We start from the raw sequence: 21,116 nt of genomic DNA, 5'->3' as shown, positions 1-21,116 counted from the left end.
TGTTTTACCGTTGTCATAATATTCCGAATTCTATAGCCCTGCTTAGCGCATGTCATACTTCTGTGAGCATCTCGACAATTCCAGCACCTTCTCTGCTATTTTTCCAAACCCCAGTGTACTTTCCACTCCATCGAAGGCCTTTTCCGCCTCCTTTTACTGAAAGCTGTGTTTTTAACCTATCACTTACCTGTTTGACCAGACTGTCTTCAGACCCAAATACCATCACCAGCGTTGTGGAGGTTGCACTCTGTGATGATGGTGAAGAAGACAAAACGATTAAGAATCTACCGGCTAGCGAACGTTCCGAGAAGGATCCAGAAAATGAAAATGCGATGGAAGAAAGGAAGCTCAAAGCGCTACCCGCGTCGTCTGTTCGCTGCATATATTTCTTAAACAAACCGGCCTCAGAACCCTGGAAAAAGTTGATAGCTTCGGAGACCATGCTATCGCTGATCACCATTGAAAGCTCCAATTCGAGGTCGTTGATCCTTTTCTCTGCCCGTTTGCGCTCTTCAACTATCTGGGCAACTCTCGCCGGGACTAGGCGAGTACCGCAGCTAAGAATAAACCCAGTATCCGTGATGACAGAGTGAGAAGATGCCAGGTATGTGAGCAGTCGAGGACCACATAGGAAAAATAGTCGGCTCGACGTCACATTTGTACGCGAAATAGTCTCAGTTTGAGGAAGGAGAAAGAGTTGGAGATTGTTAATGCTCGGGAGATGAGTCCCACAACAGCTGTAGTAGGTGTGAAGAAGTATTAGTGATAGGTTAGTGTGAAAAGAAGCTGTACTTGCGGATTTCTGTCAACGCCGTCAATCACGACGACACGCTTCACACCGCCAGTATAATCTTGAGGCAGGGTTTTCCCAACGGCCCGCCCATTCTCCAATATATCGACGCCTTTCTCGTCAGCCCAATTCAGTTCCTCCACCTCGACGTGCACGCGCCGGCCCTCAAATACCAACCGATTCGCCTCATTTTGAATCAACTGGATTTCATCTCCGGACAGAATGCGAGGAATTTCAACGTAGCAGGGTGTAGGGGAACTAGTCAAAGACCAAGAAAGAGTTGGAAGGTTCAGTCGTGTTTCCAACAAGGCTGAAAGGAGATGTTGAGAGGTATGCATCGACATCTGAATACAAATTGCCACAATATTCATGTATGATGACCGCGGACTATAGCAGAAGACAAGAATCGGAACATACGTGGTCATATCTGCGGTCGAAGTCCGTATCTGCGAGGTGGACAATGACTTGTAAACCAACCACAAAAGCCGACATCGCTCCCTCCAGATCACCGTCCTCCACATGAACGTAGTGAACGGCGTGGCCACCGTGACGCTTCACTTGAAGTACCCGCCAGTTTTTGCCTTCACGGGTGGAGATGACACCGGTGTCTGTAGGCTGTCCACCGCCTTCAGGAAAAACCACAGTATCGTGTAAAGTGACATGTAGAATGGGATCGTCTGGGAGAGTTGGTGCAGAAACAGCGTTCTTAGTTTTCTTCGAGGTCGATGGTGGAGGCTGATACACAGTGCAGCTCACGATCGTCGTCTCGATGCTACGGAGTAAAGGATCGCCTTCCAGTAAAATTAGTGCTAGTATAGAACGAGAAAAGAAACATACGTTGGCAAGCGAGTATTCCGACTGGGATCGAAACTTTTGGGTCTCTGGGAATAATAAGCGTTGGTGATACAATCCTAAAGTAATCTTGAGGCGTGGCGGAGGGCGGGAGACTCGGAGGGACTACGGTGGCTGCCATGGTCCAAGCGTTGAGCGCTGAGCGCTAATTGTCAACGTGCCCAAATTGCTTCCACCACGACACGAGGGACGATGACGAGGCATCGTCTTACTCACGAAGAACCACCATCGAGTTCCATTGAAGAATTCAGACCTTTACTCCCCACTGATCATGGTTTCTGTTACTTCTACTTTCCTTTATTTGCGTACTGACTCACCACAGAAGGTAACGACGACATCGAATTCGGAGGCACGCAAGCACGTCAAGAACTAGAAAGGAGGCTGTTGCACAAAGTAGACACGAGAATGAGCATCCTGATTGTTATTTACATTCTGAACTGTGCGTCACCATTCTTCTGAACGTGTACCAGGTCAATCATACTTTTCCAGATATCGACCGGAACAATGCCTCGTAAGAGTCAAAGCCATCAATTCCATGCTCCTTGTCATAAACATTTCTTAAATTCTTTGCAGCGCTGCAAGATTACGTGGGTTTGAAGAAGACTTGGGGCTTCACGGAACACAATTTGCCAGCATTTTATCAATCCTCTATGTTGGGTATATCATCATGCAAATACCCTCGTGAGTCGTTCACCTCCTCTAATATCTCAATAAGATTCCAAGGACAAACATTTCAGTAACATTTTTATGAACGTTATGGGAAAGCCGTCCGTATACTTACCAACTTGTATGACGTTGTGGGGTGTCCTCTCTGTAAGCACGGGTAAGTACGCCTGCCGCACACATCTCAATCCGTATTTAATTCAACCAACGAGGATAGGTTTCACCACAAAGTCAGTTTGCCTGTATCTACGATTTTCCTTTCCAGCTATGACACAACACTAGTTTCTCTCAAGCCCTTTTAAGCCGGTTCTTTCTGGGTTTCGTTGAAGCTGCGTTCTTTCCTGGTGCTCTGGTGAGACATTAATACCCTCCAGTTCTTGCCAGGTGTCTCTTACGATAAGCCTCTATAAGTTCTTGCTATCCAAGTGGTACAAGCGCAACGAATTGTCCCAGCGTACGGCTATGTTATCGATCGGCAGTCTGATTTCGAACGCTACTGGATCTCTGATTGCATCTGCAATTCTAAGTAGTACTGAAGGTCTACTCGGCTACGCAGCTTGGAGATGGCTTTTCTTTATCGAGGGTGGTCTGACAGTTATTATGGCTGTTTTCGCTGTCTTCATCCTTCCTGATTTCCCGGAAACCTCTCCGTGGCTTGATTCCGATGAACGAGCACTTGCAATCAAGCGCATGACCGAAGACACTGGAACTCATGACAAACGCGGCGATCTAATGTCGAGTTGGAGCGCTGGGTTTTCTCTAGCTGTTACGGACTGGAAGGTCTGGTGGCTTGCCATGACTTTAACCTGTTTCGTTGTGTCATTGTCCTTCAACGCATACTTCCCAACGCTTATTGAGTCAATTGGTTATGATCCGGTTACCACCCTTTTATTGTGTGTTCCCCCATGGTTATTCGCTGCGGTCGTCGCGGTCTTCCTCTCCAGGTCGGAACGCATCTGACTAACCGTTGTTCCGAAACTCACTGTTATTGGATTCGTAGACATTCTGACCACACTGAAGAGCGTTGCTCACACATCACCCTTGCTATGAGTGTCGGGATCATTGGATTTTTCCTTGCTATGTCGAAAGACATGACAGTACGGTATACGTCGTTGTGAGTCAACAACTTGTTGAAAACTTGCCAACTTATGTTTGACTTTGGACTCCCTCGCCCATTTTTAAAGCTTCCTCATGGCGCAGTCGTATGCGGGTTTCATTTGTTTCTTGGCCTGGGCGAGTGGGTCTGTTTCTCAACCGCCGGCTAAAGGTGCAGTTGCTATTGCGCTAATTAACACTGTGGCATCCTCCGGCAACATTCTTGGAGCGTGAGTTCTACTTGAAGGAGTTGTAGGTCGTTCAACCTGATAGTCTATTGCGTTCCAGGTATGCCTGGCCTACCCAATGGGGCCCCGACTATGCAATTTCGTGTGGTATTTGTGCTGTTTTCACGTTATTGGGGATTGCGATGTGCTGGTATTTCCGAGGGCAACTATCACTCCTGAATGCAAAGGAAACGGATGGACGGTATAGATTTATGTTGTAATCAGTCTAATGTAAGCCACTTTATCCCGTTCCGGTCCGATGGTGTCTGGTGATTAAGGTTGCCGAGCATTCTCCGTCGCGACGGCTTTAAGAACAACAGGAGGGAATTTGACGGTGATTTCCCTCATCATGATATCGTCTTTCAACACTCGTTTTTTGGAAGATTGGAGCTTCACGCAAGTGGGCGGAGGAGAGGGCACGGGAGATGGGGAATGGCTGCCGGTTCATCAATTTCCCACTACAGTTCATGTCGAGCTACTGCATTTGAAGAGGATTCCTGATCCCGTGCGTATCGTTTATTTGCGCCGAAGACTGAGGGGCTTATGGTCACTCAATTCACAGTTCGTTGGATTGCATGAATGGGATGTTCAATGTCGGCCAGCACCCTTTTTAAGTAACATGTCCCTTACCTACTAACCACGGATTCCGGAATCGTACTAGGGATTGGCGAGAGTCAATGGACCTTCAAGACCTCGTTCAAGTTGTCGGATGGGGAACTCGCAGCACCCCACATTGATTTAGTGTTTGAAGGCCTGGATACATTCGCTTCAATTATTCTGGTGCGGGGTCATACATTCTTTCCGGGACACCACAAGCTCAATGTAGCCAACTCTAGAATGGAACTACGATTCTTGAGTGGGATTCGTTCTTTAAATCGCTGCGTTGACTTGACCTTTTGTTGAATATCAGGACGGCGAACCAGTTCGTCGAGTATCGCGTGGATGTTAAGTCATCTGCGAAATCCGAAAACGAGCTCGTTGTCAATTTCGACAGCGCGTTCATGAGAGTATGTTTAGTCTGGTGCTGTTCTGTTGCCCTCGACTTCTCAAAGCTTTGGCCATAACAGGGACGCGACTTAGAAAAGGAACACGGCAAATTGGCACTTTGGAACGGCGATTCCAGCCGACTTCACGTTCGAAAGGCACAATACAAGTACGTTCTCTAAATCAAGTCCATTAAGGAAGGCCTTGCTGATTGTATTCTAGCTATGGATGGGATTGGGGCATGTCCCTTTTATGACTGTTTCTCGAAAGTGTCTTGCTCAACTATAGTCTCCAGGACCCGTCCTTATGACCACCGGGCCTTGGAAGCCTGTCAGCGTACAGACATACCGGAACCGTATTACTGAGCTTGATGTCCGAAGTAAGGTCTCTCCCACTCTCGATGTCCAATTGAGTATTAGGTTGGAGTTGTTGGAGAAAGTACCTGGCACGGCGTCCGTGACACTCAAAAGTCCTGATGGCTCGATGGTAGTAACAGATGGCCACATTTCGACGGATACTGGGCACTCACAAATATCCTTTTCCTTCACTCCCGGAGAAGTCCGACTATGGTATCCTGTAGGTTATGGAAAACAGCCGCTTTACACTGTCGAAGTGGAGGTTAAGGATCACGTCAGTTCCCTGCGCTCTCAAGACCGTTTTTGGTTCATTGCTGATCCCCCGGATTCTCGCAGAATAACGAATTCGTAGACCGCAAATTCCAGACAATTGCTTTCAGACGAGTATCGGTTATCCAAGAGCCTTTAATGGATGCACAGGGGCTCACATTCTTGTTTGAAATCAACAATATCAGAATATTCTGCGGAGGTATGGCTGATTATTTCGTCCTGACTGAAACTAACTCCTGGACAGGTTCCAATTGGATCCCAGGGGATTCATTCCTGACGACGTGAGTGTCAGCGACTCTCAGGTCACCATTCGACTTATACGAGTTCCTTAGTATGGCACCCGAACGCTATAGAAAATGGCTTCAGTTGTTGGTTGACGGGAATCAAAACATGATTCGAGTTTGGGGTGGAGGTATCTATGAGGCTGACGTTTTCTATGATATTTGCGACGGTCAGTTCACTTTTTTCATTACGTGGAACTCGCCTAATCTGAACTGTAACAGAACTAGGAAGTATGATGACTCCCTCTCCGTCCCGTTATGAATTCTGATTGGATTACAGTCTTGGTGTGGCAAGACTTCATGTTTGGTTGCGGGCAAGTGAGTCTACCTACATATCGGTAGTTAGCGACTATTCATGTCTATTCACAGTACCCTGCCTATGATACCTTCTTGCAACTTGTACAAGAAGAAGCCGAGCAAAACGTGAAGAGACTACGCCACCATCCGTCTGTCGTGATCTTGGGTTCGTCTACATTAATCGGTTTCTTGGAAATATTCTAATCATAAGGACCTCTAGCCGGCAATAACGAAGGTTGTTTCCAATTAACGCCGCAATCGTTTTGATTCTGATTATAGATGCAACACAGACTACCAGGTAGCAGAATCTCTCAAGCTGGAGCTAGATTACTCGGATGAAACCTCAGACTATCGGGAAACCAATTTTCCTGGACGTCATATCTACGAACGTTTATTGCCATCCGTGGTTGCAAAGCACTCGAACATCCACTATCACCGTTCATCACCCTATTCTGGACAAGGACAGCCAACTACAGACCGCACACTCGGTGACCTACATCAATGTAAGCGATCTCGGACTTTATATGCGAAGTCTCCGTTGCCGACTCCTCTGCACATTTAGGGAATGTGTGGCATGGCTCACAAGAACCTTGGCATAACTGGGACATTCTCGCGGGCCGGTTTGTCTCTGAGTTTGGAATGTGAGTTTAGACCTCGACCGATAGAGTCTTTGTTCAAAGGCTATGGTAGGGAGGCGTGCCCAAATATTCGTACCATTGACCACTGGCTGGGCGATGCAAAGGACGAACGATACCCTCAATCACGGTAGCGAATATGGTTGTCTCTATCTGAGGGCTGCTTCTCATGTTCCATCCCTTAGAATGAACAATAATCACAATAAGGCTTCTGGCTTCGAGAGGCGGCTCGAGCTATACCTCGTCGAGAATTTCAAGCACACGTTTGACATGGACGAGTGGGTGCCTTCGCGTCCGTATCAACAAACTTTAAACTAATACTTCCCGCTAGCTATGTATATTACACTCAGGTCATGCAGGCGGAAACTCTTGCATCCGCCTACAGATTGTGGCGCCGTAACTGGGCAGGTAAAGGGAGGGAATACACAGCCGGTGCCTTAGTCTGGCAGGTACGTGTGATCTTCTGTAATATTCTTACCATTATCTTCAATGACCTATTAGATTAATGACTGCTGGCCTGTGACATCTTGGGCTATTGTCGACTACTTCCTCCGTCCAAAACCTGCTTATTTTGCCATTGCAAGGGAACTTCAGATCTATACGGTGGGTATGACGCGGAAGGACAAAATAGACCATCCAGATGACCGTTCTGCTGCTAAATTTGCTATCGACACGATCCTGGAAATCTGGGGGACCAATAGCACGCTGGAGCAAAAAGAAGTTACTCTTGAGGTGACGTCGTTTGACCTGCAATCCGACTGGGAAGACGTATGGTCGAAGTGAGTCGGAGGTTTTTTGGCTTTGAGGATCTCATATTTGTGTCGCCCACTTTCAAGGTCTGTCACACTATCACCAAACTCAAGCACGGAACTCCACAAAGGAACACTTCCCGGTCAACCAACGAGACATAAGCAAAGTGAAATCCCAAAGGATATTATCGTCTCTGCTCGGTTATTGGACGCTGACGGCACCATACTTGCCCGTTATACTAATTGGTACGCTAAAGTATTCTACGGCCTTGTAGCTCGTTTAACTAATCGCACTATACAGGCCGGAACCTTTCAAATTCATCAAATTCCCGACAGTCAAGGAGGTGGATCTCAAGGCCGAAGTTTCTGCGGACGGAGAATCGGTTGTACTTTCATCCAAAAAGCCCGTGAAGGGAATAGTCCTAGACGCTGACGGAGATGATGTCGCTTGGAGTGACCAAGCCATCGACCTCGTACCTGGGGATCCGCAGAAAATCAAAGCGACTGGATTGAAAGGACGAGCACTTAAGGTCAGATACCTTGGGGACGAGGTTAACTAAGTTAGAAATAAGGGGGACTCTATGTATATAATTTAACGACAGTAAGTGGTACATGCAACAAGGAGACTAATATGCATTGGGGGATCGAATTGGTCGAGGAAAGCACGTGGACCGAGCTTTGCAAAATAAATATTGGTGAAAGAATGGCATCGGGAGTGTCCTAGTCCGACCTGCCGAGCTAAGTGAACATCTACATGACGAGACAACGGCTTTGTTGAGGTTCCCCCGTCTGGCTATTCGGAGCACGCTTTTCGATTTCTGCGAGGCAGTACTCGAAAACTTTGCCTGAATTGAAGCATTTCGTCTGTATGAAATAACGTAGTCGTAAGCAGCGCCACACGCACCGACGTTAAGGTTGGTCTTCGCACTAGTTTCTACAAAGGCACCCTGATAGCTTTGCGCGAGCTTTTCACCCTCCTGCGTACTGACTTGTCTACTGTGCAAAATATTCAATGAGGGAGTGAAAACAAGATTTTGGTAGACGTACCTTGAGTCCAAATCAACCTTGGAACCCACAATAACACATGGAATATCTGTAACACCACAGAAGTCTATTATCTTATCGTATACCACTTGGATCATCTCGAAGGAACTTCGCGATGTGACAGAGTAAACAAGAACATAACCATGGATTCCGATAGCATGTTTGGAGTTAAAGATGGAAAATTCGTCCTACAAGAAATTCGAAAGATTCGTGAGCATGAAGAGGACATGCGCATATTCAAGATCCGGAACGACATACCTGGCCCGCCGTGTCAATTACTTCGCAATCGTACTCAGCACCCCGATATTTTACGGTCTTCGCAAATGTGCTCTCGATAGTCGGGTAGTAGGATTCGACGAACTGGTTGTCAATGAACTGAATGACAAGAGAGGATTTGCCTGTAATGCATACGGAGGTGCATGAGCGAGAAGGGCAAGTCCGAGTAGTAAGGCCTTGGTTTCACCGACTGAACGAGAGCCTAGCACTGCAATTTTTCTCTTCTTGAGGTTCTCGGCGGGTGCCATAACGGGCGAGGATGGAGGTTGGAGAGAGAGAAATGGAGCGGGTTGAGGCGGTACGACAATGACACTGTGTAGTCGGACTGAGTTTTCCCTTGATTTTGTTGTTGGTTCAAAGTGTACTTATGGGACTCGAGGGAGGCAGGGAACTAGCTGAAGACGGCTAGATATAAATAACGGGAAAGGAATTGAGTTGAGGACATGAAACATCCACAGGCTGTTTGACCAGCACAAAATCTGACCTCTACATATGTAATACTTCCTTTTGGCCAGCATATGGCACCTGGTGACTTTCATGTATCGGTCCGCACTCATATGACACCAACCACCCAACGTTAACCGAATCACCCTGAAGCTATATTTGACGTTTATACGTAAATATTCATAATGACCCCGCAAACTTTCACATATGTTTAAAACGAGTAGACAGTAATTTCTGTCTCGTCTCCCTGTCGGTAAGTAAGTGCACTATTCGATCCAAAGCGTACAAGTCACTGACCGAAACAACGAGCAACGCATCTTCGCTCAACATGAGGGAAGAAGGCGAGATATCCGGAAGATGTCCCGAGATGGCACGACGCGGTTCGCGACCTGCAGAATTTGATGCTTCTTGCGAGTCCTCCCGTTGCCTGTCAAGAAGCGGGTTCAGGTCGTATATATCAAAACAAACTCCCGACAGTGAGGACGTGTTTCGATTGAGAACTGCGGCTCGAAGTCCGTGGATATAGCAGACCCAGATATCCGGAAAATCGAAGGGAAGGGTTCTTGTAGCGGTTGGTCCCCAACTTTTCCATTCCAACACCGTGACAAGGGCGCTTATCCTAGCTTTCTCTACATGGGACAGTAGTGTAGAAAGAGGAACGAATATTACCATATCCATATGACTGTTATCCCACATTCGACAGCCCACCGCAAATAGCCTGTCTTGTCGCGACACACGGAAAGGTACTTGTTGGTGATTCGGTAAATATTCAAATCGAGTGGGTGGTGACTCCGAATGAATGCAGATTTCGGACCACTTGGTAAAAGAGGGTAGCTCGAGTTTCACCAGCGGATAAAGGACCAAGTCCAGTACGATCAAACGGCGGCCTAGGGTGCCTTCTTCTTCTATCGGTGCGTAAACGATCAAATTTTCTGTGAGGAATGCAAAACTGTCCACTTGGGATACGCGCTGCGGTTGTGAGATATTATTTGGGCAAGTAATAGCCTCTCACTCGTATAAGGTTTCCTGTTTCCCAATTCCACATACTGAGCTGAGAGTCAAACGAATTTGAGGGTGTACATATTATTCCGACATGGCTCCCAAAGGAGCGGATATCATAGTCCCAATCAACATTGTCAATCTGGCCTCGGGTACAAAGTGTTGGCGTATTCGCGCATGTATGAGGTCTCCCATCATCCAGGCTCAAGATATGGGCATCGATCGATGATTTCTCCCTAGATTCTAGTTGTTTGAGTAGCATCTTAGAACGGACAAAAATTCGCACCCAATCGTCCGTTTGGTCAACACAACAAGAAGATTTCTTGAAGGATCGATAGTAAAGTCCTCGATGGTGTCCGAGCCAAAATCTAGACGGAAGTTCCATTCCTTCCTTTCGATCCCGCGGTGACTAGAAGGGAGTTGGATGAATCTAAAGACATTGTCAGGTTCTCCAAATGCAAGAACGCCTCCTGCGAGATCCCAGGACCGCACAGAATCAAGGTTGCATTTTTCTGAAGTACTCCAGATGAATGTATCCCAAGCTTTCTGATGTCTTTCCAGACGTTGAAGACGAGTCAGGGTGCCGACAGAGCGGTCGACAGGGATTTCTTCGAGGTTTGACAAAGCCAAGCGAGTTTTGTAGTCGTATATATGGGATTCTTTGGCAAGTAGATTGAGTTTTCGGCAAACCTATTCGAGGGAAGTTGTCTTGGTACTCCGAGATGTAGGTATGAATATGCTTCACCTTTATGCAGCTGATAAGGCTAATAGGATCCAGTCGTTCTAGAATTAGACATAGAATTTCGTTTGGAAGGTAGAGAAGAGTAACAGCATCGTCGTTCATCTGAGCAAATGGAAGCCGTAAGCGCGTGTGTTATGAACGATCACGTGATGATTCAACACCTCCATCACGCTATCACCCTCTTTTGTTGTTGCACTCTCATCCACAGGGCCTTCACTCCAGTTTCGACCTTATACTCGTACACTCTTTCTCTGTAACATGTCTTTGAACAACACCTCCAATGATTCTCCCGGCTCAGCGTCCATTCAGCCTCTCCACAACCCAGAATTTGCAGCTCATGTCGTCGTGCCCCAAGCACCGTTAGGCAATGTAGTAAACGCACCTGGAATGGGTGCAAAAGCATTACTGGCGAAGAAAATGGCAAAGTCACAGTGCGTTCCATTTCAAATGAGATTTTATTCAGTGGCTTACGAGGCGTGTCATGTTAGCAACCCAACCTATATTTCGCCAACAGATAAAATGATGACCCCGTGTACACAAAAACTGTCCGCAGCCAAAAAGAAGCACTTCTCCACGTGAGTTTCTGGTCATAATTCCATAGTCCCAATGCAAGAATTAAACCGTACTGGTCCTTACGCAGCACCGCAAAGCCCGTGCAGCTATTCGCACAACGAGAGGAGAACGTCAATGACTCAGAAGATATCCCCAGTGCTTCCACTGCTGGAGATGATGCAGGACGTAATCCCACAAACATTGAGCAGGACGACGAAAACCCCTTCTAGGGCCATCATCAGCCTATTTCACCTTTCTCGTGCATGTCAGTATTATCTCGCAAGGCAACATCCCACTCACTTCCATTTATGGACCAAGTGTCACTGTCTTGCGTTCGTTACATTATTTTTGAGATCTCGGTTGTAACTGTACATCACTTAAATTCATGACCTGGGCTTACGCCATCACGTTACGCGTCAACTTGGTTTCGTTTCAACCATGACTAGTCTGCCTGCTATTGTCCTGACTCTCCTTCAAGAACTAAACTCCTCAGAACTGCGCGAACAATTAAGGAATCTTGTTTTTGAAGAGCTCGATTCCAACACAGGTCCAGGTCGACTATCCCACACGTAAGTAGCATACTAGCACTCAACTGTTTCGCGCTCTTCCTTTCTCTTGATTCAATTCCTTATTTATTTATTTTTCTAGTCAGAAGCAAGACGTTATCGAGGCTTTCTCTAGATTGGAGGAGAACGACGTTATCGCTCTTGGACACCAAGGTCCATCACTTCTCGTGCTTCGCGGCCTCAAACCTAAGTTAATAAATCCCCCCGCTTCCGTATAGATTCCGTTTGTCCTATATGTTTCACGTCTCTTCTAGCCCTGTTGTCAGAAGAGGAAACGGCCATTGCTATGGACTCACCTGCACACCCCACCGAGGAGCTTGGTGTCATTCGTTTGTCAGAACCGTGGCAATGTGGCCACATTTTCTGTAAAAGAGAGTTGCGTCCATTTCATGAAGATGGTTTCCTTACACCGATTAATCTTCTATGTTCATTATTTCAGTATTTCGAGATGGGTTCTAGACGGGGTAAGTCTACTCGCATAGCCCCTGGCACTCACTCACCTATATTTCGTCACAGCACGATTCCTGTCCTACCTGTAGGCGACCTTTGGTAAAGACCACCGACTCAGGTTCACAAACGGATGCCACCCAAGCGGACACTGGCGGGGATGCGCATGATGACCCTAACGGCGTTCTCAACATACTCGAAGCTATATTGCGTAATGGTGGAGTCGACGGAAGGTTCATTCCAGATACCGTACTTCCACGCAGGAGTCCACATCTAAATTATCTATCCAATGAACACTCTGCCATGTACTCCTAGAGTCCTTTCTCTCCATACACGCCCCAGAGGGGTAGAATATATAAATGTCGACGACGCGACGGCAGTATGCTAAATTTTCCATCCAAATACCAAACTAAAAGGAATTTAATCATAGAAGGGGGGAATGGACAACGGAAGAGCAGAGTATCGTAACGTGAAGAGAGAACAAAGAGATGCAGCAAAATATTGTCCGCTTTCGTGAGACTTCATCTTTAATTTCTCCTGCAGCACCTGAAAAGATTTCGTTTGAAGAAATACCAGAGGCACTATGGGGAGAAAACCCTCAGTCAGATATAACCAGTACAACGATAAAGATTCACGTACTCCTAAGAAACGAACAAAGGCCAAACCAAAGGTTGAGAACAAGATGATGTTGAAGTAGGTACTCTGTTTCGCTGCAAGAGCTCGCTGGTCCTCCTCAGGGACCTTGCTCGGCAATCCGTTCAAATTTGCGATGGCTATGGCAAGGGTGGCATTGGACAACATCCATAAAGCTACCAGACGTGTACGGAAGGTCTTGTTTTGGTCGTCCATAGTCGGTTTTTCCATTACCTCCTTTGTCTCAACCTTGGTGACCGCACGTGTGACTGTCTCCTTAAACGCCGCATCAACGTCTTCCTGAACCTTCATCGTATCCTCGACAACAGCAGTTTCGGCGTCTTTCGACTTGGACGACGAGACGGAGGGTAATGCGTCAGCCTTGTCGCTACCCTTGGTACCCCAAGATACATCGTGCAGGTTACAGAAGGCGTAAACATTTAACACGTTGGTGAAACTTGGGGCGAGTAGAAGATATTGAAAGAAGCTTGAGAACATGTGCCAGGGATCACGCTGTTGGAAGCATTCATGGATATTCATAGCATTCGAGATGACGGACAAACTCACATAGAGGAAGGAGGCAATGATATAGATACCGTAGGTCGAGAACATGGCCGCCAATAGAGCACCGACTGGACCTTGGAAAAACGTCTTGAGAATATCACCGTTGTCTTGCTTAACCAGTTTTGGAATGTTCTAGAAGAAGCTAGCCTTAGCGTCGGGATCCACTCTCAACATAAATGCTCACGATGAAAGCTTGGATAGTCAGCCAGAAGGAGCAAACAAGAAGGTAGAGTGAGAGAATGGCATATACCCTAACGAGATATGTCAGATAGAGGAAACCAACATCAAAAGATAGCCTGTACCATAAAGTTACTGCGTACGCCACTCGTTCGCCCTTCGGTCTGTTACCAAGTGCAAGGACGAACTGCAGTGCAAGGAAGGACAAGTACAGCCATTTGAAACCGAGATTGACCCAATGAGTCTACCAAGCGACGTTAGTGATATAAGCACAGAGAGGGTCATCTCGAGCTTACAATAGCGGGAGTACCGAAGATGACGATTGGCTCTACTGGCATGTTGGGAAGCAAGTCGATGATGATGCTGAAAGTCAGCCAGATATTGGCCAAGGCAAACCAGGAGAAGACGAGGGAAAATATGTTGTACTACACAAGGATCAGGATCTATCAGTAATGGAGTAATGGAGCGACTGATTAGACTCACTAGAGCTTGAACATGGAAGAAGAACATTCGAATGATGCCATGGTTGGTCCGATACAATTGGAAGAATTTAGTTATGGCATACTAAGAATGCTAGAGTGAGTTATAATCAACGTGGAAAGGTGGTGAATGTAACACACCACTGAAGCAGCAAAAGAACCATTCAACCAACGGCGACGTTGACCAATAAGTTCAGCAGCCTGTTCCGGGACATCTGTCTCGGCTTTGCTAGGTTTCACGTAGGTCAACGTCCACCGATCATTGGCTTTTGCTACAAGCTCAAAACAGAGGATACGGTCCTCAGCCAAGAACATGTTTTTCGTAAAGATGTTCATTCCGTGGATACCTTTTTCTTTTAACCGATCTGCCAGTGAGTGGTCACCATGGAAATACTGCTCCAAGGGACGACCAAGGATTGCCCGATAGCGGTAGGCTGAGAAAGCACCGGGTAGCACAGAAACATAACCAAAGCTACTTTCCAAAGGTTTATCTGTCATTCATGAGTTCAGGAAAAATGAAGAATCAGAGAATTATACTCACCGAGAATGTTAGACATCTTATATTCAAAGTTTTGGGCGGCGACCAAAGGATTCAACAACTTTTTCCCTCCTTTAATCATCGCATGAATTTCACCTGAGAAATAATTAATGCGATTTCAAGCAAATTTGGCACTCTACTCACCACAGCAACCACCGAGATGAGGGTCATTGTAAAAGGCTTCCCAAAGGTAGTAAATCGACTTGTGTCCAGGTTTAGTTCCAGCATCGATTAGAACACAGATCTCGGGCTAATTATCTTGATCAACAACCGCTGAGTGATACGCAGAAGGGTACCATACCTTAAGTGCACTACCAACAGCGTTGAAAAGCCAACGGTGAGAATTAATCTTCTTCTGGTTTTGAGCCTTGAGAACGAATATGATCTGTACGGGGACCAAGTTGTTCGGGTCGTTTGCTTGAGGAAGGACCAGTTGCGGAGTTGAATCAATGGAGAGTTGGGTAGTGTACTACAGGCGGGTTTAGTAAGATGTATGGGGGATGATTGCTTTGACTGTTCGGCCTACCTCGAAGATGTGGGCAACGGTGTCTTTTCCGTCAACTTGCTTTTTCATGACGCCATCTTGGTATACACCGACGGTAGCCAAGAGATCCAGCACACTTTTATCCATAGGCTCCAAACCATCGACGATCAATGCAACGGTGATTCGCTGCCAAGCTGGTTTACCTTCCTCAGCCTGTCGGCGCCAATACTTGGATTGTTTGGTCTTGCAAATATCACGAATGTTCAACATGACACCGTGTAGAGTTCGGGCGTAGAGTGTCTTGTCTTCGTTATAAGAAGTGATGGCAATGAGAAGCTCAGTCTCGCGTTGATAAATCTTGGTTCGGAGTGAGTAGCCGTTGGCCTCATTGAAATCGTCAGGGTCAACAGTAGCAGCAGTGTATCTCATGTGACTACGCGAAAGCGTCAGTAACATGGGGGATGACCCAACTCCGTTCACTTACGAGAATTCAGTCGTGTTGGTCGCAGTGTACCTGGCTTCCACTGCGCTCAGGATGGGCGACGGCACGGGGTATTCAGCGATGAAATTTCCTTGCGTCAACTTAACTTTGCGCGTAACACCTCTTTTGATGGTCTGTCGTCGACGCCAAGCATTCTCAGCGCCATTGGTGGCTGTCGACATTACTGACATTGGGCGACTACCACCACCGTAGGGATCGCCATACGCATTAGGGTCGACAGGACTACAAGGATTATAAGAAACGTATGTAGGAACCAGTGGAGAACGACGACCTACCCAGGGGGATAGAAACCACCAGTGAAAGCTTGACCCCCTGTCAACGGTTGCTTCTCCACGTAGTCTTCATCATCCAATTGTTCGCGCGATCCAAATTCTCGCGGCAGCGAAGTCGTGCTGTCAAATGGACGAGGTAATGAGGCCGTCGATGGATAGGGATGTAGAGGCTCTGAAAATTGAGTCTGACGAGGACGGTCTGCGAAAGGGTCACCATAGGGCTCGTTGTTAGCACTACTGTTGTGAGACGATACGGAAGCAAGAGGAGGGCGGTTAGCCATGGAAAAAAAAAAGAAAAGGGCAGTAAAGGGGGGTGAATTATGAGAAAGGGAAGAAGATGGAGTAAGAAAGGAAAGAGACGATGTTGTAGTTGTAGACGAAGCTGAATGGAACGAGGCAACGAAGGATTACAGAAGCGGCACAGCATCCAATCACGAGTACCCCGAATACCCTCCCATTAACGCAGCCACAGATCAAGGCATACATAAGCCTTTGTAACTTGAGTGCTTTCACATGGACCTTTCCTTTCCTTATAATAAGAATCAGCGGATGAGAAAGTGTTGAAATGAACATGCCTCCCGCGGTCATCTTGTATCGGTGAGTAGTTTTGTGCTTGATTTGTCGCGCTCACCTACGTCCTGTTCAAAGCTACGATGGCTCGCCGTTCAGCGAAAAAGTTGATCATGCTCTGTTGCTCAAGTCTGTACCCCATCAGATAGTTCATGTAAGCACCTCTACAGCATTCAGACCCTCCATCGACCCCGCTGTGCATAGGTTTCACGGGTCTTACCTCGCCCCGAAATCACGAACCTACTAGGATTGAATTACCGTCGTATCCCAATCCTAGCAATCGACAACGATATATACTGCGATACGAGGTGCGCGTTCGCGGTACCTTCGAATACCTTGTTTACATTAAAATGACCCAATGCCAGTCTCATCATCCCAGTCTTGGAACGCCGGTTCCCTCCCTCTACTGGCATCTACGGTTCTATCTTTCCTCCCAAGAAACATGGTGGTAGTGCAGACACCGGATTGGTAAAAGCCTTCGCGAAACATTACGCTGATTTTACCCTCTTTCCTCTCGCACCTGCGTTCATTCCATGGGACAAAATTCCCAGGACCTTTATTGAAGACCGGTCGTCGGTATGCTCTAGCCCGGCTGTCACACCATGATATAAACTCAGGCCTATCTTTCGTCAGCTTCGCGGGCACCCAATAGACGTCGAAGGGATGATTGCATCCCGAGGGAAATCCTTGAGTCTCCTTTCTGCGCAGTTGGTGAGTGACTGTAGACTTACGATTCTGGCTTCTTGAACCACTCGCATACCAAACCGGCAGGCCCTTATCGAGGAGCAATTGAAGGACGGTCGTGAATGGTTATTCGACACTGAGTTACCGAGTCTAGCGGACGTGGCTGTTCACTTCGTCTTTGACTGGTTACGATCGTTTCCCAACGCCGGACCGCTTTTCAATGAAACCAAATATCCAAACTCGCTAAAGGTGCGAGGGCTCTTTGTAACCCAATCCTATGTATTTGGTATCCGTTGAAAATCATTGTTCAGTGGCTTGCGAGGCTGTCTCAAACTTTGGCTAGGGCGAAAGAGGAGTACAATCCTCAGCGCATTGATGGGGCTGATGCAGCGAAATCAATTGCTTCTGCTCCTTTCGAACCCTACGATGTCGTCGGTTTTGATGACGTTGAAGGCAGCAGGCTAGGAGTGAAAGCTGGACAGACTGTTGCTATAATCGCGGACGACACGCGTAAGTACTTGAGCTGCATCTCTTGGCTATCCGCTTACAATGTATAATCTCAGCCAAGCTGCGCCCAACCGTCGGGAAGTTGGTTTCTTTGAACGACGAAGAGTACTGCATTGAGGTGAAAGGGGAATCCGGAATATTCCGTGCCCATTTCCCCCGGATCGGATACACTGCTAAACACGATGCCGACGCTGCTAATAGCAAGTTGTGATCCGTGGTTTGCTACAGCCTAACTGATAAATATAACGGCTCCTTCCACTGAGATGGCGCTGGCGCGCATAGCTCTGTTAAGTAATGCTTTACTGTGAATCCGGGTTGGTCCGACCGGGCACCCGCCGTATAAGCGCCCGTCGCCATGGCAACCGTTAAAACTTTCATCTCCTTCGCAACACGGACCGCAAGAGACATCGTTCGAAGGTCTTTAGAGCCATTTCCTCTGGGCCTAACAAGTCAGAACCTCTATAAAACAATCCATAAACAATTTCCAGACGCGAAGGAAAACCCCGACTTTCTCCCCCCGTCCACCAAATTAATTGAACAAGGTGCCCCTCCAAAGCACCTGGATATACCCCATTATGATCATCCTATACGTTCAATGAAGTTCTTTTCTTTTACTTCTTCCACGCACGACAGAACCGAAAGCTGACGACTCTCCCTTAGTTTCATGAAGAAAGTGGTTCTCGAACAAATGCTAGAAAGGGACGAGGTCGAATATATCTACGTCAAGAAGGAACCTAGTCCCGACCGTGATGGAACCAGAAGCAGAGTCAAAGTTGTTGCCGGAAAGAGGAAGAACGAGATATTCGAACATGTTCTCAATGCACTTGACTCTCAAGTCAAGGAAGAGTGGCGCTGGAGGCTCGTAGAAGGACATCAATTCGTGGATACGCCCGATCCTTCCCCGCTCATGGTGAGAGATGTACAGTCTCAGACGAGATTCACCGGTTATCCGCACGGCAAGTCAAAACGACGAACCAGGGCAGCCTATGTGCCTCCTCATGACAGGGCCTTTGGTTTGCCTCACGTCGTTCAATCCCAACACCATCAGGTACGCATATGAAGTTGATCACTTGCGTAGTGTGCTCACTTTCGGACAGACAGCTACTACCCCTCCCCCAAGGCTCGAAAGAAAATGAGAACCGAGATATAAATCGAGTACTTGATTCGTATTAACAAGTCTAAATCTCAACGCAGTAATCCCTTGGATTCTGTCTAATGTCTACCTCACTGTTTCTGCGAGCCATACACTTCAGCACATCTCTTTTCGAATGCGTTCACCATCTGTTTTGAGACTTGAGAAAAGAAAGCTGAAGATACTGCAGCATGAACCGGGTTCGAGAATGCATAAGCAAGGTCGAAAGTAACAAGTGTGTGATTCGACATGGATTCTTCGGATACACTTTGAGAGACGCGTAGCGGGTTCCCTTCAACGTGAATGGAGGGCGTAGGTTGGATATTCCATGTCGTAGATAAACTTGTAAACAGAGGGGTCGACGATTTTGCAATAGCCTGGAGGAATCAGGACTGATAAGGATATATTTGTGAATAACGCACTTGAACTGATCTGAACGGTACGCAAGTCACTTCACTGACATAGCATTCTTCAAATGAGAGAAAGCCAGCCGTCAACTCTACTTCCATTGAATAAGGCCTGCCACTGGCTTGATCTGAAGACGACAGCACGCGGCATCCAGTGCAAAATGGGATGAATTTTGGATAGAGAGACACATTTGCAACGACATCGAATAGTTGTCGGGCAGTATACCTGTCCATTAATGAGCAAAATGGTTGCGTGTGAGTATAGAACGCGATACGTACGGAAGCACTTTACGTTCAGAGTACTTTTGTACGTCTGCTTGTGACGGAGAGAAAGGTGGAAAAGAGAAGAATGTCCTGCATAACCGCAGTGCTGTTGCAGGACATCGAAGACTTGCCCACATGTGATGGGTGGAATCAAACACGCTGTAAAGCTTCCCTCAGGTAAATTTGCAGCTTTCACGGTTTACGAAGAACGACCTTCGTGGTTTGTACTTATGTTCGGGAAGCTATCGTATCACAGTACATTCTGAGCAAGTAAACGCAATTCAAAACTAATCCAGTCAAAACACATCGCAGCAACTTAGCCGACAAATTCGGTATTCTCCGGGCATTCCCTCGCGATCTGATAACGTTGTGCATTTAGCGTCGTAATGGCGGAAGTCATTAAGAGCTCACATGTCCTTCCTGCTGGCATTTGTAGCATGTCTTATTCTTATTCACACCCGCAGCGGGTCCAGTGGGAGTATTGTCATGCACTGCAGTCCCAGGAGCGGCAAGGCAATCTCTGGCCACTGTGAACAAACAGAATATCTTCAGCTTTCGTACGTGTGTGTAAGAAGGACCGAATAGGTACGAACTGTGATTAGGTCCGCCACATCTATAGCATTTGACAGGAGGCAAAGTCGACGTGTTCAAAGCTCTTCCAGGGGGAGGAGCTCTAGAGGCAAATCCTCCTCCAGCAGCATTGGGGCAAGCGCGAGCAATATGTCCGAAGCGGCCACAATTCTAAGGGAAAAGTCAAAAAAAGCTAAGAATACTTGATGACAACACCTACGTAGCACTTCTGGCTACCACCTTGTTGGATCCTCAAACTAGGACATTCAGCTGAGGAATAGTGAGAGACAAGACAATGGAATGCAAGATAGAACGTGCCTTGGATGTGTCCTACACCACCACAAGAATAGCACTGTTTCGCAGAAACGGTTCTTGGAGAGGGGCAAGCCGACGATTCATGGCCAGGTTGACGGCAATTGTAGCAAAGTCGCTGCTCCGAAGAACAATTCTCGGCAATATGACCAACTAGAGAGCCGTAATGAGCACAAAAGAGGTAGTGAAAACGAAGGGGGAGACTAACGATTGCCACACTTGAAACAGCCTTTCCTAGAGAACTGATACGCCATACTCAAACAGTACTTGGTTATGATAAAGAGAGAATTTTCAGTCTAATAAAACATATCAAGAAACGGCCTCAAAACGTACCACACTTCACCCTCTACCAGCTGTCCACTTAACGCCTCCTTGAGAAGAAGTGGGAAGTCAGTCAGTATTAGTTGATGCGAAAGCGGAGCACTGCATTGTCGATTTGAGTTCACTTTGGCCGAGTTTGCGCCATTCCTCTTTCGGCAATAAGATAAGATTAGATTTACCGGACGACACCGGGACATCGGCAAAGTGCCGGTCTGGCCTATGTCACAACGACATGGGTTTTATTTTTTTATTTTTTTATTTGAAAGTTTGCTTCGCCCATGAACAGGCTTGCTCCATTCTGGACAGGTGGGAGATCAAAATGTCCCCAGTGCCTTCCATCCTCTTCGCACCTTACCATGTCGTTCGAAAAGCACACGGAGGCTATCGACACCTCTGATCTCGCGAGAGCCAGAAATGCATCTCCTCTTAAG

General features: G+C 47.1%; 13 protein-coding genes across 14 annotated transcripts; 7 read left to right on the top strand and 6 right to left on the bottom strand.

Moving 5' to 3' along the window:
• Positions 1-52: 52 nt before the first annotated feature.
• E1B28_004401 (uncharacterized protein) lies at positions 53-1,774 on the bottom strand (the record flags this gene model as incomplete). The annotated part of the gene is made up of 4 exons (XM_043148875.1): positions 1,628-1,774; positions 1,208-1,581; positions 797-1,134; positions 53-737 (listed from the first exon to the last, which is right to left on the bottom strand). The coding sequence occupies exons 1-4, from the start codon at positions 1,761-1,763 to the stop codon at positions 53-55; spliced, it is 1,533 nt and encodes a 510-aa protein (XP_043013477.1). The 5' UTR covers positions 1,764-1,774.
• A 26-nt stretch (positions 1,775-1,800) lies between these two features.
• Positions 1,801-3,882, top strand: E1B28_004400 (uncharacterized protein). Its single transcript, XM_043148874.1, has 11 exons — positions 1,801-1,916; positions 1,965-2,081; positions 2,132-2,153; positions 2,216-2,323; positions 2,380-2,465; positions 2,523-2,535; positions 2,588-2,657; positions 2,717-3,249; positions 3,306-3,419; positions 3,490-3,630; positions 3,689-3,882. The coding sequence occupies exons 1-11, from the start codon at positions 1,835-1,837 to the stop codon at positions 3,846-3,848; spliced, it is 1,446 nt and encodes a 481-aa protein (XP_043013476.1). The 5' UTR covers positions 1,801-1,834; the 3' UTR covers positions 3,849-3,882.
• Positions 3,883-3,976: 94 nt separating this feature from the next.
• E1B28_004399 (uncharacterized protein) lies at positions 3,977-4,867 on the top strand (the record flags this gene model as incomplete). The annotated part of the gene is made up of 7 exons (XM_043148873.1): positions 3,977-4,132; positions 4,190-4,220; positions 4,289-4,407; positions 4,464-4,483; positions 4,538-4,634; positions 4,695-4,780; positions 4,834-4,867. The coding sequence occupies 7 exons, from the start codon at positions 3,977-3,979 to the stop codon at positions 4,865-4,867; spliced, it is 543 nt and encodes a 180-aa protein (XP_043013475.1).
• A 50-nt stretch (positions 4,868-4,917) lies between these two features.
• E1B28_004398 (uncharacterized protein) lies at positions 4,918-8,038 on the top strand (the record flags this gene model as incomplete). Its single annotated transcript, XM_043148872.1, has 16 exons — positions 4,918-5,241; positions 5,304-5,436; positions 5,482-5,518; positions 5,570-5,688; positions 5,741-5,749; positions 5,799-5,836; positions 5,888-5,981; positions 6,036-6,050; positions 6,106-6,318; positions 6,378-6,456; positions 6,506-6,580; positions 6,636-6,728; positions 6,782-6,899; positions 6,952-7,229; positions 7,287-7,445; positions 7,501-8,038. 16 exons carry the CDS (start codon positions 4,918-4,920, stop codon positions 7,757-7,759), a joined length of 2,043 nt encoding a protein of 680 aa, XP_043013474.1. The 3' UTR covers positions 7,760-8,038.
• On the bottom strand, positions 7,803-8,969 carry E1B28_004397 (uncharacterized protein). The gene is made up of 5 exons (XM_043148871.1): positions 8,707-8,969; positions 8,502-8,641; positions 8,247-8,431; positions 8,104-8,195; positions 7,803-8,044 (listed from the first exon to the last, which is right to left on the bottom strand). The coding sequence occupies exons 1-5, from the start codon at positions 8,765-8,767 to the stop codon at positions 7,950-7,952; spliced, it is 573 nt and encodes a 190-aa protein (XP_043013473.1). The 5' UTR covers positions 8,768-8,969; the 3' UTR covers positions 7,803-7,949.
• A 129-nt stretch (positions 8,970-9,098) lies between these two features.
• Positions 9,099-10,827, bottom strand: E1B28_004396 (uncharacterized protein). 2 transcript variants are annotated; one of them, XM_043148869.1, is made up of 5 exons: positions 10,708-10,827; positions 10,249-10,652; positions 9,976-10,198; positions 9,261-9,932; positions 9,099-9,210 (listed from the first exon to the last, which is right to left on the bottom strand). In XM_043148869.1, the coding sequence occupies exons 1-5, from the start codon at positions 10,804-10,806 to the stop codon at positions 9,175-9,177; spliced, it is 1,434 nt and encodes a 477-aa protein (XP_043013471.1). In that variant the 5' UTR covers positions 10,807-10,827; the 3' UTR covers positions 9,099-9,174. The 2 variants fall into 2 exon arrangements, with proteins under 2 accessions (XP_043013471.1, XP_043013472.1); XM_043148870.1 differs by having other exon boundaries at positions 9,976-10,652.
• Positions 10,828-10,962: 135 nt separating this feature from the next.
• E1B28_004395 (uncharacterized protein) lies at positions 10,963-11,486 on the top strand (the record flags this gene model as incomplete). Its single annotated transcript, XM_043148868.1, has 3 exons — positions 10,963-11,135; positions 11,193-11,279; positions 11,345-11,486. The coding sequence occupies 3 exons, from the start codon at positions 10,963-10,965 to the stop codon at positions 11,484-11,486; spliced, it is 402 nt and encodes a 133-aa protein (XP_043013470.1).
• A 208-nt stretch (positions 11,487-11,694) lies between these two features.
• On the top strand, positions 11,695-12,584 carry E1B28_004394 (uncharacterized protein; the record flags this gene model as incomplete). Its single annotated transcript, XM_043148867.1, has 5 exons — positions 11,695-11,825; positions 11,905-11,975; positions 12,041-12,197; positions 12,262-12,286; positions 12,339-12,584. The coding sequence occupies 5 exons, from the start codon at positions 11,695-11,697 to the stop codon at positions 12,582-12,584; spliced, it is 630 nt and encodes a 209-aa protein (XP_043013469.1).
• CHS7 (Chitin synthase, class 7) lies at positions 11,906-16,199 on the bottom strand (the record flags this gene model as incomplete). The annotated part of the gene is made up of 15 exons (XM_043148866.1): positions 11,906-12,243; positions 12,323-12,850; positions 12,909-13,415; positions 13,470-13,598; positions 13,651-13,717; positions 13,769-13,887; positions 13,940-14,068; positions 14,127-14,207; positions 14,264-14,613; positions 14,664-14,756; positions 14,805-14,910; positions 14,962-15,129; positions 15,187-15,577; positions 15,629-15,868; positions 15,922-16,199. The coding sequence occupies 14 exons, from the start codon at positions 16,197-16,199 to the stop codon at positions 12,797-12,799; spliced, it is 2,712 nt and encodes a 903-aa protein (XP_043013468.1). The 3' UTR covers positions 11,906-12,243; positions 12,323-12,796.
• Positions 16,200-16,316: 117 nt separating this feature from the next.
• On the top strand, positions 16,317-18,028 carry E1B28_004392 (uncharacterized protein). Its single transcript, XM_043148865.1, has 8 exons — positions 16,317-16,515; positions 16,567-16,642; positions 16,693-16,796; positions 16,854-17,064; positions 17,122-17,199; positions 17,260-17,421; positions 17,484-17,682; positions 17,736-18,028. Exons 1-8 carry the CDS (start codon positions 16,484-16,486, stop codon positions 17,888-17,890), a joined length of 1,017 nt encoding a protein of 338 aa, XP_043013467.1. The 5' UTR covers positions 16,317-16,483; the 3' UTR covers positions 17,891-18,028.
• Positions 18,029-18,034: 6 nt separating this feature from the next.
• On the top strand, positions 18,035-18,987 carry E1B28_004391 (uncharacterized protein; the record flags this gene model as incomplete). Its single annotated transcript, XM_043148864.1, has 3 exons — positions 18,035-18,279; positions 18,340-18,727; positions 18,777-18,987. 3 exons carry the CDS (start codon positions 18,035-18,037, stop codon positions 18,813-18,815), a joined length of 672 nt encoding a protein of 223 aa, XP_043013466.1. The 3' UTR covers positions 18,816-18,987.
• E1B28_004390 (uncharacterized protein) lies at positions 18,904-19,619 on the bottom strand (the record flags this gene model as incomplete). The annotated part of the gene is made up of 3 exons (XM_043148863.1): positions 18,904-19,188; positions 19,234-19,444; positions 19,498-19,619. The coding sequence occupies 3 exons, from the start codon at positions 19,617-19,619 to the stop codon at positions 18,904-18,906; spliced, it is 618 nt and encodes a 205-aa protein (XP_043013465.1).
• Positions 19,620-19,798: 179 nt separating this feature from the next.
• Positions 19,799-20,618, bottom strand: E1B28_004389 (uncharacterized protein; the record flags this gene model as incomplete). Its single annotated transcript, XM_043148862.1, has 6 exons — positions 19,799-19,840; positions 19,894-20,009; positions 20,076-20,223; positions 20,273-20,322; positions 20,371-20,517; positions 20,573-20,618. The coding sequence occupies 6 exons, from the start codon at positions 20,616-20,618 to the stop codon at positions 19,799-19,801; spliced, it is 549 nt and encodes a 182-aa protein (XP_043013464.1).
• Between the last annotated feature and the right edge of the window lie 498 nt (positions 20,619-21,116).

Source organism: Marasmius oreades, chromosome 2 (assembly GCF_018924745.1).
Source record: "Marasmius oreades isolate 03SP1 chromosome 2, whole genome shotgun sequence".
Lineage (NCBI taxonomy): Eukaryota > Fungi > Basidiomycota > Agaricomycetes > Agaricales > Marasmiaceae > Marasmius > Marasmius oreades.
This window is presented reverse-complemented; position numbering and strand designations above follow the sequence as displayed.

What these genes read in the sequence shown, in the direction of transcription:
- E1B28_004397 (XM_043148871.1), bottom strand. Translation starts at nt 8,767, where the DNA reads ATGGCACCCGCCGAGAACCTCAAGAAGAGAAAAATTGCAGTGCTAGGC. An exon ending in GCTAGGCTCTCGTTCAGTCG is followed by an intron (nt 8,642 to 8,706) that starts GTGAAACCAAGG and finishes TATGCATTACAG; the next exon opens with GCAAATCCTCTCTTGTCATT. An exon ending in AAGGTTGATTTGGACTCAAG is followed by an intron (nt 8,196 to 8,246) that starts GTACGTCTACCA and finishes TATTTTGCACAG; the next exon opens with TAGACAAGTCAGTACGCAGG.
- E1B28_004400 (XM_043148874.1), top strand. Translation starts at nt 1,835, where the DNA reads ATGACGAGGCATCGTCTTACTCACGAAGAACCACCATCGAGTTCCATT. An exon ending in ATCGACCGGAACAATGCCTC is followed by an intron (nt 2,154 to 2,215) that starts GTAAGAGTCAAA and finishes AATTCTTTGCAG; the next exon opens with CGCTGCAAGATTACGTGGGT. An exon ending in CGTTCTTTCCTGGTGCTCTG is followed by an intron (nt 2,658 to 2,716) that starts GTGAGACATTAA and finishes AGCCTCTATAAG; the next exon opens with TTCTTGCTATCCAAGTGGTA.
- E1B28_004396 (XM_043148869.1), bottom strand. Translation starts at nt 10,806, where the DNA reads ATGAACGACGATGCTGTTACTCTTCTCTACCTTCCAAACGAAATTCTA. An exon ending in GCCTTATCAGCTGCATAAAG is followed by an intron (nt 10,653 to 10,707) that starts GTGAAGCATATT and finishes TCCCTCGAATAG; the next exon opens with GTTTGCCGAAAACTCAATCT. An exon ending in ATGCGTTGCTCGTTGTTTCG is followed by an intron (nt 9,211 to 9,260) that starts GTCAGTGACTTG and finishes ACTTACCGACAG; the next exon opens with GGAGACGAGACAGAAATTAC.
- E1B28_004392 (XM_043148865.1), top strand. Translation starts at nt 16,484, where the DNA reads ATGAACATGCCTCCCGCGGTCATCTTGTATCG. An exon ending in TACCCCATCAGATAGTTCAT is followed by an intron (nt 16,643 to 16,692) that starts GTAAGCACCTCT and finishes CGCTGTGCATAG; the next exon opens with GTTTCACGGGTCTTACCTCG. An exon ending in TATAATCGCGGACGACACGC is followed by an intron (nt 17,683 to 17,735) that starts GTAAGTACTTGA and finishes GTATAATCTCAG; the next exon opens with CCAAGCTGCGCCCAACCGTC.